This window comes from Trachurus japonicus, chromosome 3 (genome assembly GCF_045865225.1).
Source record: "Trachurus japonicus isolate A0001 chromosome 3, Traja_1.0".
Classification (NCBI taxonomy): Eukaryota; Metazoa; Chordata; class Actinopteri; order Carangiformes; family Carangidae; genus Trachurus; species Trachurus japonicus.
The window spans coordinates 14,697,084-14,717,473 of NC_140909.1; the positions used below are offsets into that span (position 1 = coordinate 14,697,084).

Consider the following 20,390-nt stretch of genomic DNA (forward strand, 5'->3'; position numbering starts at 1 on the left):
TCAAGACAAAAATAAATTATCTGTCATATTAACATGTTTGTCAAAGACTTGATCGTGTTACAGTCTTGATGTGTAACTGAGTAGCTCTTGATGCGTTTTTGAGCGTGAATAATGTTGTGTGTAATTTTACTACAGGCACATTTTCAGGCAGCTACACGGAGACGGGGGTCCTGTCCCACGTTGTGTCAGCCAGGAAGAGGAGTGACCGTCCTCTGGCCGCTGAGGCTGTAATCCACATATTTACACCTGCTGACCGTCATGGAGCGACGCTAATAACGCGGGTTTTGTTTTGTTCGCAGCCCACAGGAGGAGCTGACACCGCGGGGTCTCGCCATGTCCGTGAACCGGTGTGTGTCGGCGTTTTCTCGGCTCCAGCGCCACATCAACAGCCGGGCTGCTCGCTCCGCCGCCGCCGGCAGCCTTCACGTCTCTGCTAACGCTACTGGACCTGGTTCGTTACGAAAACAACACCAGACTGTTTGCAGCAGAAATGCTTCCTCTAGTAGCTCTCCCCCCAAAGCCCCGGACACCTCCCTGTTCGTCCCCGTGTCCCTGAAGGCGGACGCCCCGGTGGATGGGACTGTGGGGCTGGAGCTCAGCCAGCCCCTCGATAGAGGTCAGGAAATTCACTTTTAGCTTCACAAACAGCGTCTTATCTTTCATTTATGCTGCTGCTGCTGCTTCCTTCAGGTGCTGCTCCACTGCAGTCACACTGTTGCTCTGTGTTTCTGGTGCTGTGTCATCGCTGAATGACTCACAGTATTACAGTATAGTAACTTTCTCATGTGTTCATTCATGTTTGTTCTCTGGCAGAGGAACTCCTGAAAGTTTTGAACCGGTTTTATAAGAGGAAGGAGATGCAGAAGCTGGCAGCAGATCAAGGCCTGGATGGTGAGACAATAAACTGTCAAATCACCTGTCCATCTTTATTCACTTGTCAACACATTGCCAATATATATATGTTATTTATCTAATGTCTGTCAGCATTCAACACCATCAACAAAAATGGTCATTTCAGATATGTTAATTGTGAAAGACCACAGGGTTTGAATTAATGCTCTATCATTACATTTAGTAATCAGTCAGTCAGTGAGAGTCATGAGATCACAAGTTCATATTTAACATAGAAATATAACAAATATCCTAGCTACATAAGATATATATTATTATATTTAAGACCTGTTACCAAGTTTTGTTTTGTGCAGCCGTCTTGATCATCCAAACAAGTTGGATGGAAATCTAACCAACGTTCATTTTACAGTGATCTGTGTTGCCGCCCTCATGTGTCTTTTTGTCCGTACAGCTCGTCTGTTCCACCAGGCCTTCATCAGCTTCAGGAAGTACGCGCTGGAATCGACCTCCCTTCCTGCTGATCTGCACATCATCCTCAGCGACATCTGCTGTGGAGCAGGTTCGTCACCTCCTCAAGATAGCCTGTATCAGTGGCGATTAATGAAACAAAGGATGACTTAACTAACCCTCCTTTGTGCTGCTCTCAAGGTCACATAGATGACGTCTACCCATACTTCATGCGTCATGCCAAGCACATCTTTCCCATGCTGGACTGTATAGATGACCTGAGAAAGATCTCAGACCTCAGAGTCCCTGCCAACTGGTGCGTCTCATAAAACCTCAACCAGGAATTTAGGTGTTGTTGATACAGTACATGTCCTATTGGATGTAACTCTCTGGCTCCCACAGTTATTTACACGTTAACTTCCATATAATCAGATTCAGGTTTCAGTCACTGTCTGTCTGTATGTGTCATAACTTGCACCTATAGTATATCTCTGGTTGTGTGTTTATCAGGTATCCGGAGGCTCGTGCCATCCAGAGGAAAGTGATTTTCCACGCTGGTCCCACTAACAGCGGTAAAACCTACCACGCCATCCAACGCTACCTGGCTGCAAAGTCTGGAGTCTATTGTGGCCCTTTGAAGCTACTGGCCCATGAGATCTTCGAGAAGAGCAACACTGCTGTGAGTCTCCACTGATCGATGCCCTCTGATTTTACACATCAAGTCTTTTTCTGACTCTTAAGATGCAAAACAAATGCATAAAGCCTTGAGCGACGTGAGAGGGAACTGCACAAAATCTGACAACTGTGTCACTTTGTGTTCCTCGCAGGGTGTGCCATGCGACCTGGTTACAGGGGAGGAGAGGACGTTTGTGGACTTGGATGGTCGGGCAGCTGATCATGTGGCCTGCACAATTGAGATGTGCAGTGTCAATACGCCCTGTGAGTTAACACACAGACACACACACACACATATTTCTGCACAGTAGCATGAATAGGATAACAAAAGTCCATTGCTCTGGTGGACATTATATTGAATTGTGGTGTAATTACAGTACATGACATTTGCTCTGTTCAAACACAGTTGTCATTAGACTCTTTTTAAATTCAAAATTTGGTGTCACAAAAATGAATGAAATTATTCTTACATGTGGAAATACAATAAGGTGTATTTGTGTTATGGCTGAAATCACCAGTGCTCAGATGCTTGTCTTGTTGTTTTAGTGATATTCACAGACTAATTTGTTAATTTCTGTGTTATTTCAAGTCACTGCCTCAGTTCTGTCGCCTTTTAGATGAATGGTCTCCCTGCAGAGGACTCATCAGACGAAACACAAAACTACTGAACAAGATGTTCTTTCAGTCATATTTAACATAGGATTGTTTTTTGTCTGTAGATGAGGTGGCTGTAATTGATGAAATTCAGATGATCAGAGATCCTTCCAGAGGCTGGGCCTGGACCAGAGCACTGCTGGGTTTGTAACACAGTCAGCTTCATACACACACAGACGACATCTGCACCCTGTGATTCACGTGGCCTAAAGCTAAAATAATCTTCAAAAACCAATAAAAAACGTGCAGTTATTACTTGTTATGGTAACTAATAATGATGAACATTTATTTTCTGATTCTCTTATTTACGAACACGTCACCTGATGAAACTTTCTGTCTGTTATTTTGAATGATGGCCGCTCAACAGCTGACATTGTCTTTGTCACTGTGTAGGTCTCTGTGCAGAGGAGATCCATTTGTGTGGAGAACCTGCAGCTATAGACTTTGTCAGAGAGCTGATGTACACCACTGGAGAGGAGGTGGAGGTGAGGCCGTAGCATGTCAATGTATCACATGTAAAAAATTATTTTTGAGCACCGCTCACATTCCTCTTAACTTTCATCATGTCCCTTCATTCCTCGTCAGGTGCACAGCTACCAGCGTTTAACTCCATTCTCAATACTGGATCAGGCTGTGGAGTCGTTGGACAACCTGAGACCAGGAGACTGCATCGTCTGCTTCAGTAAAAATGACATTTACTCCATAAGCAGACAGATAGAGGCCAGAGGACAAGAGTGTGCTGTCATTTATGGGAGCTTACCTCCAGGTGAGTGTGGAAATTTGTTTTTTAAAGAAGAGTCAGTTTAGTCATAATGATGATAAAAAGTGAGCTAAGGTATAAGAAGATCATTTTGTCCAACCCTCTGTGAATGTTTTTATTGTCAATGAAGTATCTACACGTGTGCGTAATGTGCAGAAAATCATCAACATCTTTGTGAGCTCAACTTGCATATATCTTAACAAAACATAAACACACATTAAATGAAAAACAAACCTTTATATGACTTTTTTTGAAATAGAAACTATTGCAAATGAGGTTTGTGCTCTGCTTATCACTGTGTTTACAAAGACCAAGCCTAGTGGTTGTGTGTGTGGTTTACAGGGACCAAACTGTCACAGGCCAAGAAGTTCAATGACCCCGATGACCCCTGTAAGATCCTGGTTGCTACAGATGCTATTGGAATGGGCCTCAACCTGTAAGTACCATTATACACTGTAATAATACCAATGTATATTATAAATGTTAAAAGGCACAGAGACCTTAATAAGCTTCCATCAACTGAGCTCACATCTCTCCATTTGTCTGTATTTCTCTCTGTAGGAGTATAAAACGTATCATCTTCAACAGTCTGGTGAAGCCGAATGTTAATGAGAAGGGGGAGAAACAGATGGAGACCATCAGCACATCCCAGGCTCTGCAGATCTCAGGCCGAGCTGGAAGGTCGGTCTCATTTCTGCTGACATCATGAGGGAGAAAAGATGCAACACTCATAACCTGTCTCCTCTGTCTCCTCCTCTCAGGTTCTCCTCCAAATTTAAAGAGGGAGAAGTTACCACCTTGCACAGAGATGATCTGCCCATCTTGAAGGAAATACTCAGCCAAGCAGTGGAGCCTATAGAGGTGAACACACACACACATACTAGGGATGCACATTTTGATTTTTTTTTTCTGACCGATAACTGACGCTCGTTAACCGATTATTAACCGTTAACCGATAAGATTACGACGCTGGTGGCGCACGTGTGTATTTAACGGCAAAAAAAAAAGATCGCTCCATTTTTATTTATTTTTTGCCGTTAAATACACACGTGCGCCGCAACAGCTGATCAGTGCCACATCCACTGTGCTCTGTCTCAGCTGATCGCGCTCATATGGAGGTTAGATCATCCAATGTAGAGCTGTTTTTGTACAAAGTGCACACACACAGCTCTCAGCACTGGATGTTGATCTGTCCTCCTCTGTCTCAGACTGCAGGTCTCCATCCCACAGCGGAGCAGATAGAGATGTTCGCCTATCACCTCCCTGATGCTACTCTGTCCAACCTTGTTGTGAGTCAAGCTGTATCTTATCAATTTATGCTTTGTATATAATCACTTATTTTATTTTATTGCTGTATTTTGTTATTCCATTATTATTCCATCTCATTTTCCTTTATTTAGTGTTTTTCATTTTACATCAGCGCTTAACATGTCTTTATGTTCATTTTGTGTCTTTTCATGTGAAGCACTAGGTGCCGGTCATTACTTTGTTGTAAATCACTTTCTTATATGAAAGCCAGGTGCTATACAGTTAAGATTATTATTATTATTATTATTATTAGCATTTTATTATAATTCACATTTTCACCTTTTGTAAAGCATAATAGTAATAGACTGAGGAAGACGTTACTCTGAGCTTCATCTGTCAGTGAGGGTTGCAGATATAGTTTGTTAAAAAGTTAAGTTCGGTTCCTCCTGAGCAGATGTCTTCCAGAGGTTTTAGCAAGATTACTGTGCGAGTTTAGCAGAACTGTTGGACTAGACAGTTGAGGAAATGCTACTAAGTTTTGATGGTTTCATCCACAGTGAGTCCTGATAAATATTCAATACTTTTCTTCCTCATCCTCTCATCCTGTTAAACTTTGTGAATCCTATCACTCCCTCTTTTCTCCTCAGGACATATTTGTCAGCCTCTCTCAGGTGGATGGTCTCTACTTCGTCTGCAACATCGACGACTTCAAGTTTCTGGCTGATATGATTCAGCACATCCCACTGAACCTGAGGTCACGCTACGTCTTCTGCACGGCTCCCATCAACAAGAAACAACCTTTTGTCTGCACCTCCTTCCTGAAGGTAAGGATGAGTAGAAGGAAACCAGGGATGGAGGCGTGAGATTTAAGGAGATAAATGGAGAGAGAACAGCACGTAAGAGTGGGCTGATGACAAACACTGATGTGGACAAACACTGTTGTGGAAATATGACAATAATTCATTTTTAACATCAGTGACTGGATTTATTGGGGCCATAATAATAAAACAGACACTTCAGACAACAGAGACCAATTCAGTGAGTCAATATTGTAAAAGAATAAAAAACAACTGTAAAATCACTGTACTATAAACTCACGTTATCACTGTGCCACACTGATAAAACTAGATTTGCTCCAGAATAAAATTCTCAAGAGACCTTTGAGATTGGAGCGGTGTTTAGCTCAGTTGGTTGAGGCTACAGTCCTCACTGCAGCCGGCCCCGGTTCAAATCTCGCGTCAAGCGGCCCTATCCTGCATGTCATCCCCCCCTCTCTGCCTCCCTATTTCCTGTCTCTCTCTCAACTCTCCTGTCCATTAAAGGCGAAAAAGCCCCAAAAAATATACCGGTACTTAAGAAGAAAAAAAAGAGAGACCTTTGAGATTCAAGATAAACTCTTTCTGTTTGTTCAGTATGAAGTAAAGTTTTTCATTAGTCCAACACAGTAATAATACACTTAAAAATGGTAATAGATGTGATGGTTTATTATTTTGCAATGATGATCATGTATTTCTTAGTATTAGGTTAATGATAATGGTAGTAATTTAATGTTCAAGACACTGATTCATCTTTTCTCTTTCTATTTTCTTGATTGTTATGCTTTTCGTTCTGTCCCGTTCTTGCAGCATTGTGTTCTTGTTTCTCTTTCAGTTTGCTCGTCAGTTCAGTCGGGATGAACCGCTGACTTTTGACTGGGTCTGTCGCCATATCAGCTGGCCTCTGGCTCAGCCCAAAAACATTAAAGACCTGGTTCACTTAGAAGCTGTTCATGATGTGTTGGATCTTTACCTCTGGTTAAGGTACATCTCATTTTATCTCCTTTAAATTGGATCCTTTTGTGTACAGAGACATACTACAGTAAATTCAGTGAGACCTGGATTGATAAAACAGGATTTATTATTATCTTCGTCTTTATACAACAGTTTTATTTTTAAAGGCAGCTCAGGTAATGACTGCTTATCACACTAATCCTTCTGTCTGTTGATGTCGGTCCGTCTGTAGCTACCGCTTCATGGACATGTTCCCAGACACTGCCGCCGTCCGAGAAATACAGCGGGAGCTTGATGACATCATCCAACAGGGCGTCCTAAACATCACCCGTCTCATCAGAGCCACCGACCCGACCATCACTAACCCACCACAGACACCGTTCAACAGGCGCGGACAGACCGGTGGTAGCAGTGGAACCGCTGATAGTAATAATTTGACTGGCAGCGGCGGTCAGCGGGGACAGAAAGGCCCAGGACAGATGATTGACAGCACTCTGGCCAGTCGGCTGGTGAGAGACGGGCTGCTGACCCCCGACCTGCTGCGGCAGCTGCAGAGGGAGTGGTCCAAAAATCAGAAGCAGGATCTCACCAAACAGCACCCGCTCGACACAGAACCCCACAACAACAACAACAAAGGGAAAAAGAAAAAGAAGAAGAAATGAAGTGGAAGACAACTGTGTGCTAACGGTCGCTCTAGGTCATGATTGTTCCCACTGAGATCAATGACTGATACAAGCCTTGAACAATATCTGGTGAATCATGATTTTAGTCATTTAAAGGGGATCTATGAGCCTCATACAGCGTGAGCTGTACAAATAAACACTGACGTGTAGCTGAAACACAGGACCTGTGTTGTATGGTCTGACATGTTCTCCAGAAAACTCTTCTTTTTTTTTAACTGTGCTTCACGTTCTCTCTGTTCCTTCAACCTACAGATATATAAACTGTAACTAGTGATGGAAAATGTCTCCAGTTCAGGATCCTGTGAAGTACTTGGTAGCACCAGAGTTCATTCATCTAACTCAACAGGTACCCGGTCGGAGACTCCCTTACTCACAGAATCACCATGGAAACTAATTCAAAAGAGACAAGTTAGCCCAACAATTTAATGATCCCTTATAAGAAACAGACCTATCATTGTGGGAGACGCCAGGTGGTGGAGTAACCACTGACCAACTCTCTTAGCTGAAACATTATGATGCTAAAGGTCAAACACTTGTGACCACGTTATGACCAGGAAATAGTTTAAAACGCACTGCGTGCGAGATAAGCACGTCTGGAGAAAGCTTTGGTCAGATCTTGCAGTGAAGTCAAACGTAGCGCTTCAGAGCTGCTTATTTGGGAATACATTAGCATTCGTTTAAATTTTCTCAAATGAGTAGTATTTCCTGTGAGAGTACAGTCAACATTTTGAATAGATTGATTTGAATGCCGCCCTGTAAGTGTCTGTATACAGATGAGATGTCATATTTTTCTTATTTGTATATAAACTGTTGACATCAGTCAATAAAAAAAGACCTGAACTACTGTTTTTAATGGTATCGATTTTTGGTTTTTATGTGTCACACACCCCAAATTAAACAATTTTGAAAAAAAAAAACTACTTCAAAGTAAAAGCAAAAATCTATGTTTAGAGGTGGTGCAAATTATTGAATGGTTTGTACAAACCCAAACCTTCATGTAAAAATTTCAATCGAACAAGACAAAAGGAGAGAGAGGAGGGTGTGATAGTAGAAAGGGGGTTTGGCTTTTTGTTAATCATTGAGATAGTGTGGAGGCTGATCTCTGTTCAGTGGACTGAGAGGACACAAGACCATCAGACAAGAAGGGAAAATCTGAACATGTTCTTGTTTTTATGACGTTTTCCTTGAACTTAAACTCAGAAACCAACCTAGAAACAAACCAAACCTCACAGGTGTTTTCATGGTGGTAGACAGTCATTAAGACACATCAAGATGTTTGCTGTTCATCTTGTTTCCTTCTTCTTCTCCAAACTCCAGGAGGACCCCACAAAGAAGGTAAGACAAACTAATTGTGTTAACTTTGCGTTACATGCAGATTTACCCAAGCCTGTGTTGCAGTAGCTGTAATGCTCAGCTTGACACAGAATACTTTCAGTATCTCAGTCACTACAGCTCAGGTGTTGTGAGGCTGACAAAGACTTTTTGGTGGAGGAAAGGGTGATTATCTAAACAGTTCAGGTAAAAGGAATGTGTTGCTTGTTGAAGTATTTGTAATAATGCACTATTTTCTGCTTGAAGTAATCTCTTCTGACCACTGAGGACAGTCTTGTTCAGTTTGCACTGTATCAAATACAAAGAAGTCACCACACAGTATCTTAAGCTTAGCAGCTGTTGAAAGTATGAAATCTCCCTATGAATGCAAATAATTGTAAATACTTTGTCAAAGATTTATTCAACTTCATTGTTCTGTCACTGACAGTGCCTGGTGTAACTGACACTACCATACTGGACCTTTACAAAGTCTAAAAGATAATTCAGTATTACTGTAGTAGTATTGATACTGTAATAAGTGGATCAGTGTGCTGTTATCGATAGTTAATGTGTGACCGTTTGTCTTTTCCTAAGAAATGATTAACATCATCTCCAGGCAGCGTCACTATCCTCTCATAGTGCAAATGAGATCAACACACTCTCACTGGGACAAAGTATTGACACTCCCATTAACAATGTTGCACAGCCTCACACAGACAGCGCGCAGCCAGAGGGACCTTGTCCTGTGAACTTGTTGCCTCGGTGACACTGGCTGAGTGATCAGGGTGGGACTGGGTGGGAAGGATGTATTTATTTATTTATTTATTTATTTATTTATTTATAGCTCTACATTCATGTGACACTCCCTGGATTAAGTTACCTTTGATAGTACAGAGGTGAATCTGATTGGATTTGCTCAGACTTGTCTAGAACGACTCTTTTTCACACATGCAAACCAACATGATGCCAGATCAGATATGAATTTTTACATTTGCAACATTATAGAAAAACAGTGACAAATGCGGTTGCTAGAGCCCCAGATAGTGTGTTATAGTAATGAATGATGTTGAAAATAGTCTCCCGCTCCTTCTTCCAAGTCCAGTCAGTGGTGGATAAATCAGTATGGCTTTGTTATTGTTTTCTCTGTCCTATAATCTTTCTTAGGTGGACAGGTTTCTGTATGCAATGCGTCTCCATGACGACCAGCTAAGGGACATCTCGGCTCGTTTCCAGGCTGAGATGAAGAAGGGGCTCTCATCTGAAAGTAACGCAGCTGCAGCAGTGAAGATGCTGCCGACACATGTCCGCTCCACTCCTGTTGGATCAGGTCACTCACATTAAGAGTTCCCCCTCCCCACACACACTTTTCATATCTATAAATACAAACAAATGCATAGCTACAGTACAGTAGGCTACAGTTCAGATCATAATATATTTGCCCCTCTCATTCACTTCTGCAGAGAAAGGACAGTTTCTGGCATTGGATCTCGGAGGCTCCAAGTTTAAGGTGCTCCAAGTTAAAGTGAGAGAGGGAATGGGGATCAGGAGGGGAGGAGTGGAGCTGGAGGAGAAGACTTACCCGATACCTAGAGAGCTGCTTATGGGGAAAGGAGCAGAGGTAAGAGGGTGAAGCAGAAATGCAAAGTGAAAAGGGAAACAGCACAAGGAGAAGGATCAATAATATCAACTTGGCTTGTCTTTCTGATTGTGTGTAGTTATTCGACCATGTGTCAGAGTCTCTAAAGGACTTCATGCATGAGAAGAACATCAGCTTAGAGAAGAAACACCCTCTGGCCTTCACTTTCTCTTTCCCCTGTGAACAGGCCACACTGGATCAGGTAATATCTGTTTATCTGCAGTAAATCCTTCTTTTTTCTTTTTTTTTTTTACATTTAAATTCCTAAAAGCCTCCCAACCTTTTCTCTCTTCTCTGCAGGGAAAGCTGTTAAACTGGAGTAAGAACTACCGGGTTCGAGGCTTCCAGGGGAAGGATGTGGTCCAGGCCCTCAGAGAGGCTATTGACAGAACTGGGGTATGAACTATTTTTCAGTCATGAGGCTTTCAAAGGAACTGAGATATGACTCATAACGGGTTTATTTCACACATTTACCACTCATAGCTGACATTATCAAAACAGATGCCACCAATAACAGACTGAAATCAGAAGAAGAATTTGTGCCAGATTGTGTACTTTGTGTTTTAGTGAGTGTAATGTACATTAGCCCTATAGAAATATTACAAAAAATGTAACTGCTCTGTTTCTAACCTGTTGCATCACTCTGCAGGGGATGGACATGGAGGTCTTAGCTATGGTTAATGACACCGTAGCGACCATGATGACCTGTGGTTTTGATGACGATTACTGTGAAGTAGGACTCATCATTGGTGAGTAAACTCAGATGAATCATACTGTTTATCTATAGTAAGTTAATTTACTCTAGTGCTGAATTTGAGTGCATGTTTAATTTCCTGCTACTTTATGCTTTAACACAGAGTGAAATAATTTACTTTTCACTACATTTATTTGATAATGTAAATAAAATTGATCTGACAACTTCTGAAGTGTAAAAAAAAATAGTGAGAGAGTAAAATCCACATACCATAACATTGCATTGTTACGTAACTATACAACTACTATAAACATCATAGTTATTACCAAGTTAATGACAGTGACATAATCCACAAGTCCTCTTGCAACATGGGACAACTGACCATCGACATTTGAGATACAGATACATCATATGTTTATGTGTTTATGTGTTTATTAAAGACTCCCATTAGCTGCTGGACTTTCCAGCAGCTACTCTCCCTGGGGTCTTGATCACTGAAATTATAATACATTTTCATTAATACATTGACATACATATTCACACCCATTAAAATACATTACATACAGTACACACACACACACAAACATCTCAACACAAGACAAAAACAATCTCACAACACAATTCAAAATACACTGACATAGACACTCTAGACTACGAAAACACAAGAACACAAAGACACTTGCTCAAAAGACAGTTCTAAAGACAAAAACAAAGAAAGGCACTACAGCCAACATTATGGCACCTCTTCATACTCAAGGAGCAGTAGTTCAACCATACAGATTTATCCTTCCTGGGTAAACAAAAACAATTTTAGCTTCTTCTTAAAGCATGCAATGTTATTATCCAAGACCAAAAAAAGTGGTAATTTGTTCCATGCCGCCATTGCCCTGTGGTTCAATGTCTTCTGTTTGTTCTACATAATGGTAACAAGAACCGACATTCAGTCATTTGCCTCGTAAAATGATTGTGTGTGTCTGAAAAAAAAGATAAACTTCTGTGCAATATTTCTGTTTTTTTTGTCATGACTAATTCAATTTTTAATATCACTACTTTACATCAACTAACTGTTAGTACCTAAACTTAAACAGGGTAGCGTGCTTGTTACAATTACAGTTACATACAGGCAAATGAAATAATATTGTTTTCAAATCTAAATTAAGGAGCAAAATGTATTACATATGTAGGCCTCCCATCTTTGTAATGTAGTTACAATTACCTTAATTACTTCACTTTGAAAGTTATTATGGGCTGTTAGTTAAGTTGTTGCTCTCTCTAGTGGTTCACTGTGTTATTGCACATGTGGGAGTTTGTGTGTTCAGTGTGTATAGACTTGTTCCCTGTGCTATACCACTACCATACCAGCAAAACATCCACAAACTGGGTGAAGAGTAACCAATTTAAAATGGGATTTGGTATCAGTGTTTAGGTTAGATCTAATGTAGTATTAGCTCAGGATTAAGCCTTTTCATTTTAAGGAAATCTTACATTAGATAGTATCTTCTTAAGAGAGGATATCAAATAGAAAATTACAAGAAAAAACATGCCAGCACAAGTTTATTTCAATTCCTGTGTGATTTTGTGTTCAGGTACGGGCACCAATGCGTGCTACATGGAGGAGCTGCGTCACGTTGACCTGGTGGAGGGAGATGAGGGCAGGATGTGTGTGAACACCGAGTGGGGAGGCTTTGGAGATGACGGGGCTCTGAATGATTATATAACTGAATTTGACAAGGATGTTGATGCAGCCTCCAACAACCCTGGGAAACAAATGTAAGGAAAAAAGCTTTTCTACGACATGTAATGGCCGCCCAGCCTGAATGACACAATATCAAAGTGTTGTTTGTTTGTTTCATCTGTTCCATCATGTCCTTGTTGCAGTTTTGAGAAGATGGTCAGTGGGATGTATCTGGGTGAGTTGGTGAGGCTGGTTGTGTTAAAGATGGCTAAACAGGGACTGCTGTTTGATGGGCAAGTGTCAAATGCCCTAAGGACCAAAGGACAAATAACCACAGCAGATGTGGCTGCCATGGAGCAGTAAGTCATGTCATCCTGAGTCACACCGCCGCTGCCTGAAAACAATCAGATATTACAAATGTTGATCTTTTATTTCACAGGTACAAAAATGGTCTGGAGAACACCAATAAAATTCTCACGGGCCTTGGCTTGACCCCCTCACCTGATGACTGCATCGCTGTCCAGCATGTCAGCACCATTGTTTCCTTCAGGTCCTCAAATCTGGTTACTGCAGCACTGGTCGCCATCTTGACTCGAATAAAGCAAAATAGGAATTTGAGGTCATTAAGGATCACTGTAGGTGTGGATGGAACAGTGTACAGGACCCACCCGCAGTAAGTTACTATGGAAAGTCTGTTTCATGGGAGGTTATTTTGACCTGTCGCTATAGGAAAAGCACTGGTATAAAAAATGAAATGAATGACGTCTGAATTCTGTTGCCTCAGTTTGTGTCACACTGGCATGACTTACTGAGAAAGTATCATTATTTATTTACCTATGCTTTTATTACAGTTGGTAGAAAAGTCTGCTATGAAAAAGGCCTATTGGAAAACTAATAGAAAACTTCACATACAGAGATCATATGCTGCTAGAAAATAGTTTTACTCAATGTAATTAGAGATATCTTAAATACTGAAATGAGTTATTTGTATCATAAATTCATCAAATCTAGCAATCTAAATAAGACCCATTAAAGCACACTTGGGAATTTCACAACTTCACAGGTCTCATTGTAAATACCTTGAATTCTGCCTTTATGTGCCAGACCTCCATACTTGTACAGTAGCAGTGATATTGATGCAGCTGCTACAGATAGCCAATAGAGGTCACAAATGTTAAACGTTAGACTTCTTCCATTTCAGGTATCCTAAACGTCTCCACAAAGTGGTGCGCCGGTTGCTCCCTGACTGCCATGTCAGATTCGTTTTGTCCGACAGCGGCAGCAGCAAAGGAGCTGCCTTGGTAACAGCAGTCGCCCAAAGACTGGCATCGCAGAAACGAAAGGTTAGGGTGTGTGTGTGTGTGTGTGTGTGTGTGTGTGTGTGTGTGTGTGTGTGTGTACCTCAGGGTCTGATATACAGTTTGACTAAGAGGAAAAAAGTGAAGTCCGCACACTGTGTAAAGCAGTGAGTGTTTATTATATTAGATCAACGTTTCGATCCCAGTGGACACACGGACTTCACTCTTTTCTTCTTAGTTAATTTTGGTTTTTAGTCCTGCACCTTTTACACGTTTGGATGTGTTTGCTTTATACCTCACTTTTGTGTTCTCAGCTGATATAAAGTTTCTCTTACTTGTGGTGCAGGTGGATGAGACACTATCTCCCTTCAGACTGACACATGAACAGCTGCAGTTGGTGAAGGCGAGGATGAGGACAGGGCTGGAGGCGGGGCTGAAGGCGAGAGGCCCCTCAGAAATCAAGATGCTGCCTTCGTTTGTGTACCGTATACCTGACGGCAGAGGTCAGAGAGGCTCCAGTGTCTTTTCCCAAAACTAAAATTACATTTACACCTCTGTTGGTTAAAGAAAAGCTGATCAACGTCATTTAACTGAATCAAACTGAATGAGATAATCAGCAAGCTTACTTTCCATATTTTTTTAAATTTCATTTTATTTTTTTATTTAAGAGAGTGGAAAATACCTCGCCCTTGATCTGGGAGGAACCAACTTCCGAGCTCTGCTGGTGAAGTTTAAGAGAGGTCTTCAACATAGCACCCCAAGACTCTATCATAAGATCTACACCATCCCTCTGGAGATAATGCAGGGAACTGGAGAAGATGTAAGACTGATGAGTCAGCAAGTCAATGTTTTATTCACTAAATCAACACATTAGATGCAGGATTGTTGAAAAAGAGAAGTCAAATTACCAGTACACCCACAGATTTGAAAGATTTTCATCAAAAAGTTGTATTTCTTTCTCCCACTCTCTCTGCTTTCAGTTGTTTGATCACATAGTGGAATGTATCAGTGACTTCCTGGACTACATGGGGTTGAAAAACGCTCATCTTCCTGCGGGCTTCACCTTCTCTTTCCCCTGTGAGCAGACGGCCATTGACACAGTGAGTGTGGAAATCAAAGAGTGGCTTCAGTTCAGTTATGGAATAACACTGAGTGATCAAATGAGCAGCTTTATAATATGTATCAAAAGATACATATCTGTAACCTTTTCCTACCTTGGTGTGTTCTGTAGGGCACATTGGTGAGCTGGACCAAAGGCTACAAGGCCACAGACTGTGAAGGTCAGGATGTTGTCAGCTTGCTGCGGGACGCCATCAAGAGACGCAACGTGAGTCCTAACACAACACAGAAGATCTTTTCAGTTACAGATGATCATTATTATTATCAGATCAGGTGAAAAAACAATGAATCTGTAAGATGCACAGAACAGTTTTTCACCTCTGAATAAATTGATATATGATAGGACATTCCCTTAAACACAAGTCTGTGGGATCTGTGCAAATGACATACTCATTGTATATATTTCTGTTTCTGTTTGTGTTTTGACACATATTGTGCATATTCAGGAGTTTGACCTGGACATAGCAGCTGTAATCAATGACACAGTTGGGACCATGATGAGCTGCGCCTATGAAGACCCTCAGTGTGAAATAGGGCTGATCGCTGGTATGTGACCTTAAGAGTGGGGATATATTTACACTGTGGTGGGTCTGCACTCTTGACTGACACTTGCTTTGACGTTAACGCTAAAAAAATGTTTTTTTTGATTTTTTAGATTTTTTAGGTATTCACTAATAACAATCACTGTGTAATTCTTGTTTGCTGCATTTTCACCAGACTTGTTGCTCAGTTTACTGAATTTTCTCATTAAACACTGGGTTTGACATTATATGTATTTTGGATTTCTGCTGTATTGTAAATGTGATGTTCAGGAATCAACCATGCGATGCTGTTTCACAGGAACTGGCACTAATCTTTGTTACATGGAGGAACTGAAGAACATTGAGAAGACACAACAACAACAGACAGGAGAAAAGGAAAATGAGGTAGATGAACTCTTCAGTATATCAGTGTTTAGTTTGTCAGTGACCTGCAATGATGTTATTTTTTAATATTTATATAATATACCTACTCATTACTTGTATCTGCACTCAGCAGGGTGATAGGATGAATGGAGAGAAAAAGGTGGGGGATGCCAACATAGAGAAGATGTGTATAAACACAGAATGGGGAGGTCTAGGTGATGATGGATGTCTGGATGATATCATCACACCGTATGATGTGGAGGTCGACAAAAACTCTGTCAACAACGGAAAACAAAGGTTAGAAACTCTCACTGTGTGTGTGTGTGTATAAGAATATGTAGCTATATAAGGACAGCACTGTCACTTTTGTGTTGACTATGTGGTTGTGTGCTCATGTGTTCATACTTGCATTCTCAGTATCTAACCTTTAATATGGTTACGTGCTCTCCCAGTCCTACTGGATTTAACAAATGCTGTGTTTGTTTTGTTCAGGTTTGAAAAGCTGACCAGTGGGATGTATCTGGGTGAAATCGTCCGACAGGTATTACTGGATTTAACACGTGGGAGCTTGCTGTTCAGAGGACACGTCACTGAACCTTTGAAAAAAACTGGGATATTTGAAACCAAATACCTGTCACAAATAGAGAGGTAGGACACACACACACACACACCTTTGTGACGGTATGTGCCTGTAGGCTTGTGTGGACAGTATCTTGCTACATTATTGTGTGTAACTGTGTTGTCTCCCTCTAGTGACCGCCTGGCTCTACTGCAGGTCAGATCTATTCTCCAGGGCCTGGGCCTCGACAGCACCTGTGATGACAGCATCATTGTAAAAGAGGTAAAGGATAGAAAACGATGAGCAGGAGCTGGAGCCCAGACACTAACAGACGCCAGATGTCTTATTTATTAGTGATCAGCTGTGCCAGTGCCATGGATGTTTGTTAGGCCACTGTGTTTTTGAAGTAGAATCACAAACATTGACATTTACATGATAATTATTAGCTTTGATATTCTATTAATAGTCATCAATTTTATTGTTACCTTCCCCACAAAGTCAAATGACATCAAATCTAAATTAATTACCCGACATACACAATATAGAGGGCGAGCAGAAAAACAGATTATACTCGTTAGCTATGATTCTTTATCTCATTGGTGAAGAGTTGCTGGTAAGCCAACACACACTGACGATGTAACAGCAAGGCAGATGAACCCAAGTGCAAATACAGCGGGTCAGGAAGACAGGATCTGAATCGGGGGATTGAGCATGCAGAGGGAAAGACGGAAGCAGAGATTGGTCTGGTGACTTGTCAGCGGAGCAGGGAGGAAACTGGGGCTGAGCTGATGAATGTCCTGGCTGTACTGTAAGTAGCTGAGATGGGGTCCAGGGCCACAGGGGGCTGGAGGAAGGGGCCGGAGCTGAGCAGACAGACTTGTGCACTGTCAAACAACCTGGTAGGGCAGTAGAGGCAAAGCTCTGGGTATTTGTAGATGTCTCGATACTATAGCAGGATTCGATGCAGCTGGTGGGGCTCTGCTTAAACGCCGGCACACCTGTCTCCACTTAAACACACTCACATAGACACACAGGAAGAACAGGGGCGAAGGAGAGACTGCAGGAGGTGCAACAAGGAAGTCCTTGAAACAACCACACATAAAAATGAAATCTTTGATAATATGACATGTCAAAATATCAATTAATTAATAAAAAAAAATAGCACAATACTGTAACTGTCTCAGGTTCGTCCTAAATTCCAGGGAGAGGTTAAGAGTTAAAAGTATGACCTGCTGCAATCCTTAAAAAATCATGTTCTCTCTGTTGCAACACCAGTTTGGGCTTGAGTAAGAGTTTTACCAACCATTGTTTTGTGAAGTTGATTTGATTTTGTCTGGCTCAGCAAACTGTGGCACCAACAGGCTGTTAACTGTTGCAATAATGATAACGGTTTCCATTGTTAGGTCTGTGGAGCGGTGTCACGTCGTGCCGCTCAGCTGTGTGGGGCAGGAATGGCGGCTGTGGTCGATAAGATCAGAGAAAACCGAGGACTGGACCACCTCAACATCACCGTGGGGGTAGATGGGGCACTTTACAAACTGCATCCACAGTGAGTTATTTGTTGTGGACATGATTCGGTTGAATTTAAAATGTTGCTGTCTGTAATTCAACAACTAATTTTTACTCTTTATTTTGTTCCTAGTTTCGCCGGAGTGCTCCAAGAGACTGCGAGACGCTTGGCTCCCCAGTGTAACGTGACTTTCCTCCCATCAGAGGAGGGCAGCGGGAAAGGTGCAGCACTCATCACAGCTGTGGCCAGACAGAAGGAGGAGATGTAACTTGACATGAAAATTAAAAACATACTGATGGACTCAACAGCCAAAACTTTTAACCTGGCAGCAAAGAGCTTCATCGTGATGTTCTAGATCTCAAACAGGCTTTCCCAAACTATCAGTGCTTCAATGTGCATCAAGCAAAGGGATTAAATTGTTGCTCCTAATAACATTTAAAGGTCCAAATTCGAATTAATGAACTAATTTTTTCTCCATAATGGCACCAAAGCTGGCCAACCTGCTTCTGCCTGTCCATCAGAGCTCTTCCTCTGTTGTTGGCTCTATTAGCCTACACATGCTTGATATAGCAAATATATGTAGTTCTTCAGCCATATATCAGTACTTGAACATGTTAAACCTCAACCTTTGACTTGTTGTGTGTGTCACACACCCACTGTTGCATGGTGACAGGTTAATGTCACCATGCAACCAAGGTCACACGCTTCTTACACTCCCCCAGACAAGCAGACAAACTTTAGTTGCTAAAATGTGATTGTGCTGTGCTCATGATGTGAGTCTGTGAAGATAAGAACTGAACAGTTTCTTTCCTTCTGTTCATCTATTCACTGTGTTCCCATCAGCTGAATGTTTGTTATCCTTCGATGTGTGTTTTACTGTGTTGAAGTCTATTTTTACTGTCGTAATTTGTATCAGTGATTGGGGGTTTTGTTGAGTTTTTTAGTTGAGTTTTTCTGTGAGCAAAATTACATTGATTTAATAAATTATAGTTTTTTTCTATATTTGATGCGATATAAATTATGCTATATGTGTGAAAGGCCAAGTGTGTGTGTTAGTCATCAGCACTTCAGTATTGATGAAAGGCAGGAGGAGGAGAGGAATGCTGCTGACCATATTTCCCAACAATAACAACAACTGCTGCTCTGTTCAGTCATTTTGGACTGACTCTGTGTCCTTGTGATCGCCAATCTGTCTGTCTCTCGGCTCTGTCTGTTTGCCAGTCTGTCTGTGCCATTTTGGTCATTCTGGCCGGCCGTGCGCTTTATCGGTCTGGCTGGATCATTGCCCATCTATCTGCCTGTGTCTTTATCTGTTGGTCTGCATGGTAGGCCTACACACTGAAACATCCATACAGGCAGAAACATGGGGACACCCACTGAGAGACCTCAAAGTTTGAGTTGTTGTCTGTCACAAGTTAGATGAAAATAGGATGTTGAATCATACAACCTGAATTGCCTGGTCAGGTGTAGAATAGGATGTCTTTGTGACTGGTTAGATGTTTTTAGCTATGTTTGCTTGCACAAAAAGAATTATAACTTGTGTTTGCATTTAGTTGCATTGTAATCTCGAACTACTGATCTAACAATACAGGGGAGGGAATGAGCAGTGCAATGATCAGTGTACTTATCATAATCCATTCATGACAGATTAGATGATGTGTTGAAAATGAAGGCAGATAGGAGGGAAGCAGCAAATTGCAGGGAATAAAGAAACTTAAAAGTAAATGAAACCAAAGCATAAAGGAAAGGAAAATAAAGAAAGGGAACAAATGTATTAGTATAGAGGAAGGACGCAAGAGAATCTGCCAGGAAGGGCGGCGTGCCAACAGGAGTGAAACAGTAGCTAATCTGTCAGGGATTAACATGTTAGAATACGACCAGATGAGGGCTACGTCACACATGTAGACAGTCCCACCCACCCACACAAACACACCCACACACACACACACACACACGGCACAGTAATCCCACACTGTCCTAGTAGCGAGCTAATAGCTTCACCACACATGCACTAACGCTGCGGCTTCGATGCAGCAACACACACTCACACAGCTGGACTGCTGAATCTGCAGCTCCTGCAGCACAATGACGCGGAGGCTGACATGCTTTCTTTTCCCCCCACGTTCTTCTATGTCCTCTTTCTGCTTTATTCTTTAATTCTGCGTCAGATCCTCTATAATCTGAATTTTCTCCCAATCTTACTGTCCTTGTAGCTTTAATTTTAATATCACTGACCTCAAATACCCCTCACATCTTACAGATTTTCCCTGAATGGACATTCCTCAGGGAGCAAGGTGTGTGAGTGTTATTATATATTCACTTTTTCTGTGTGTGTGGCTTCGAGTCTTCATGAATGTGTGAGTGTGTGTCTTTGTCTTCCCTACGAAGCAACAATAAGAGCTTTGACACACACACATGCATACACAAACACAGAAATGGTCGCCAGTAGACGGGCAGAGATGAGACGCTGGTTCCTCAGGACCTACAAAAGGGGCGAAGATTCAGGTTTTCCATTTTATTTGACACCCGTATAGTATCTCCAATGGTACAATGAATCAAAACTTGAAGCTGGGAACTGAACCTCTGTGTGGGCTG

General features: G+C 41.6%; 2 protein-coding genes across 3 annotated transcripts; both read left to right on the forward strand.

The window, feature by feature from the left end:
• Window positions 1-202: 202 nt before the first annotated feature.
• Window positions 203-7,991, forward strand: supv3l1 (SUV3-like helicase). Its single transcript, XM_085763440.1, has 16 exons — window positions 203-616; window positions 814-891; window positions 1,304-1,411; window positions 1,501-1,615; window positions 1,810-1,978; window positions 2,127-2,238; window positions 2,694-2,771; window positions 3,022-3,113; window positions 3,214-3,394; window positions 3,731-3,824; window positions 3,950-4,069; window positions 4,150-4,249; window positions 4,597-4,677; window positions 5,284-5,460; window positions 6,287-6,435; window positions 6,638-7,991. The coding sequence occupies exons 1-16, from the start codon at window positions 334-336 to the stop codon at window positions 7,065-7,067; spliced, it is 2,367 nt and encodes a 788-aa protein (XP_085619566.1). The 5' UTR covers window positions 203-333; the 3' UTR covers window positions 7,068-7,991.
• Window positions 7,992-8,204: 213 nt separating this feature from the next.
• LOC146989743 (hexokinase HKDC1-like) lies at window positions 8,205-18,837 on the forward strand. 2 transcript variants are annotated; one of them, XM_085763407.1, is made up of 21 exons: window positions 8,205-8,423; window positions 9,564-9,726; window positions 9,860-10,017; window positions 10,115-10,237; window positions 10,336-10,431; window positions 10,685-10,784; window positions 12,316-12,499; window positions 12,608-12,763; window positions 12,844-13,077; window positions 13,606-13,747; window positions 14,049-14,205; window positions 14,371-14,522; window positions 14,683-14,802; window positions 14,934-15,029; window positions 15,268-15,367; window positions 15,662-15,747; window positions 15,857-16,023; window positions 16,219-16,374; window positions 16,480-16,567; window positions 17,689-17,834; window positions 17,928-18,837. In XM_085763407.1, exons 1-21 carry the CDS (start codon window positions 8,361-8,363, stop codon window positions 18,061-18,063), a joined length of 2,823 nt encoding a protein of 940 aa, XP_085619533.1. In that variant the 5' UTR covers window positions 8,205-8,360; the 3' UTR covers window positions 18,064-18,837. The 2 variants fall into 2 exon arrangements, with proteins under 2 accessions (XP_085619533.1, XP_085619542.1); XM_085763416.1 differs by having other exon boundaries at window positions 15,860-16,023; window positions 17,928-18,827.
• Window positions 18,838-20,390: the final 1,553 nt, after the last annotated feature.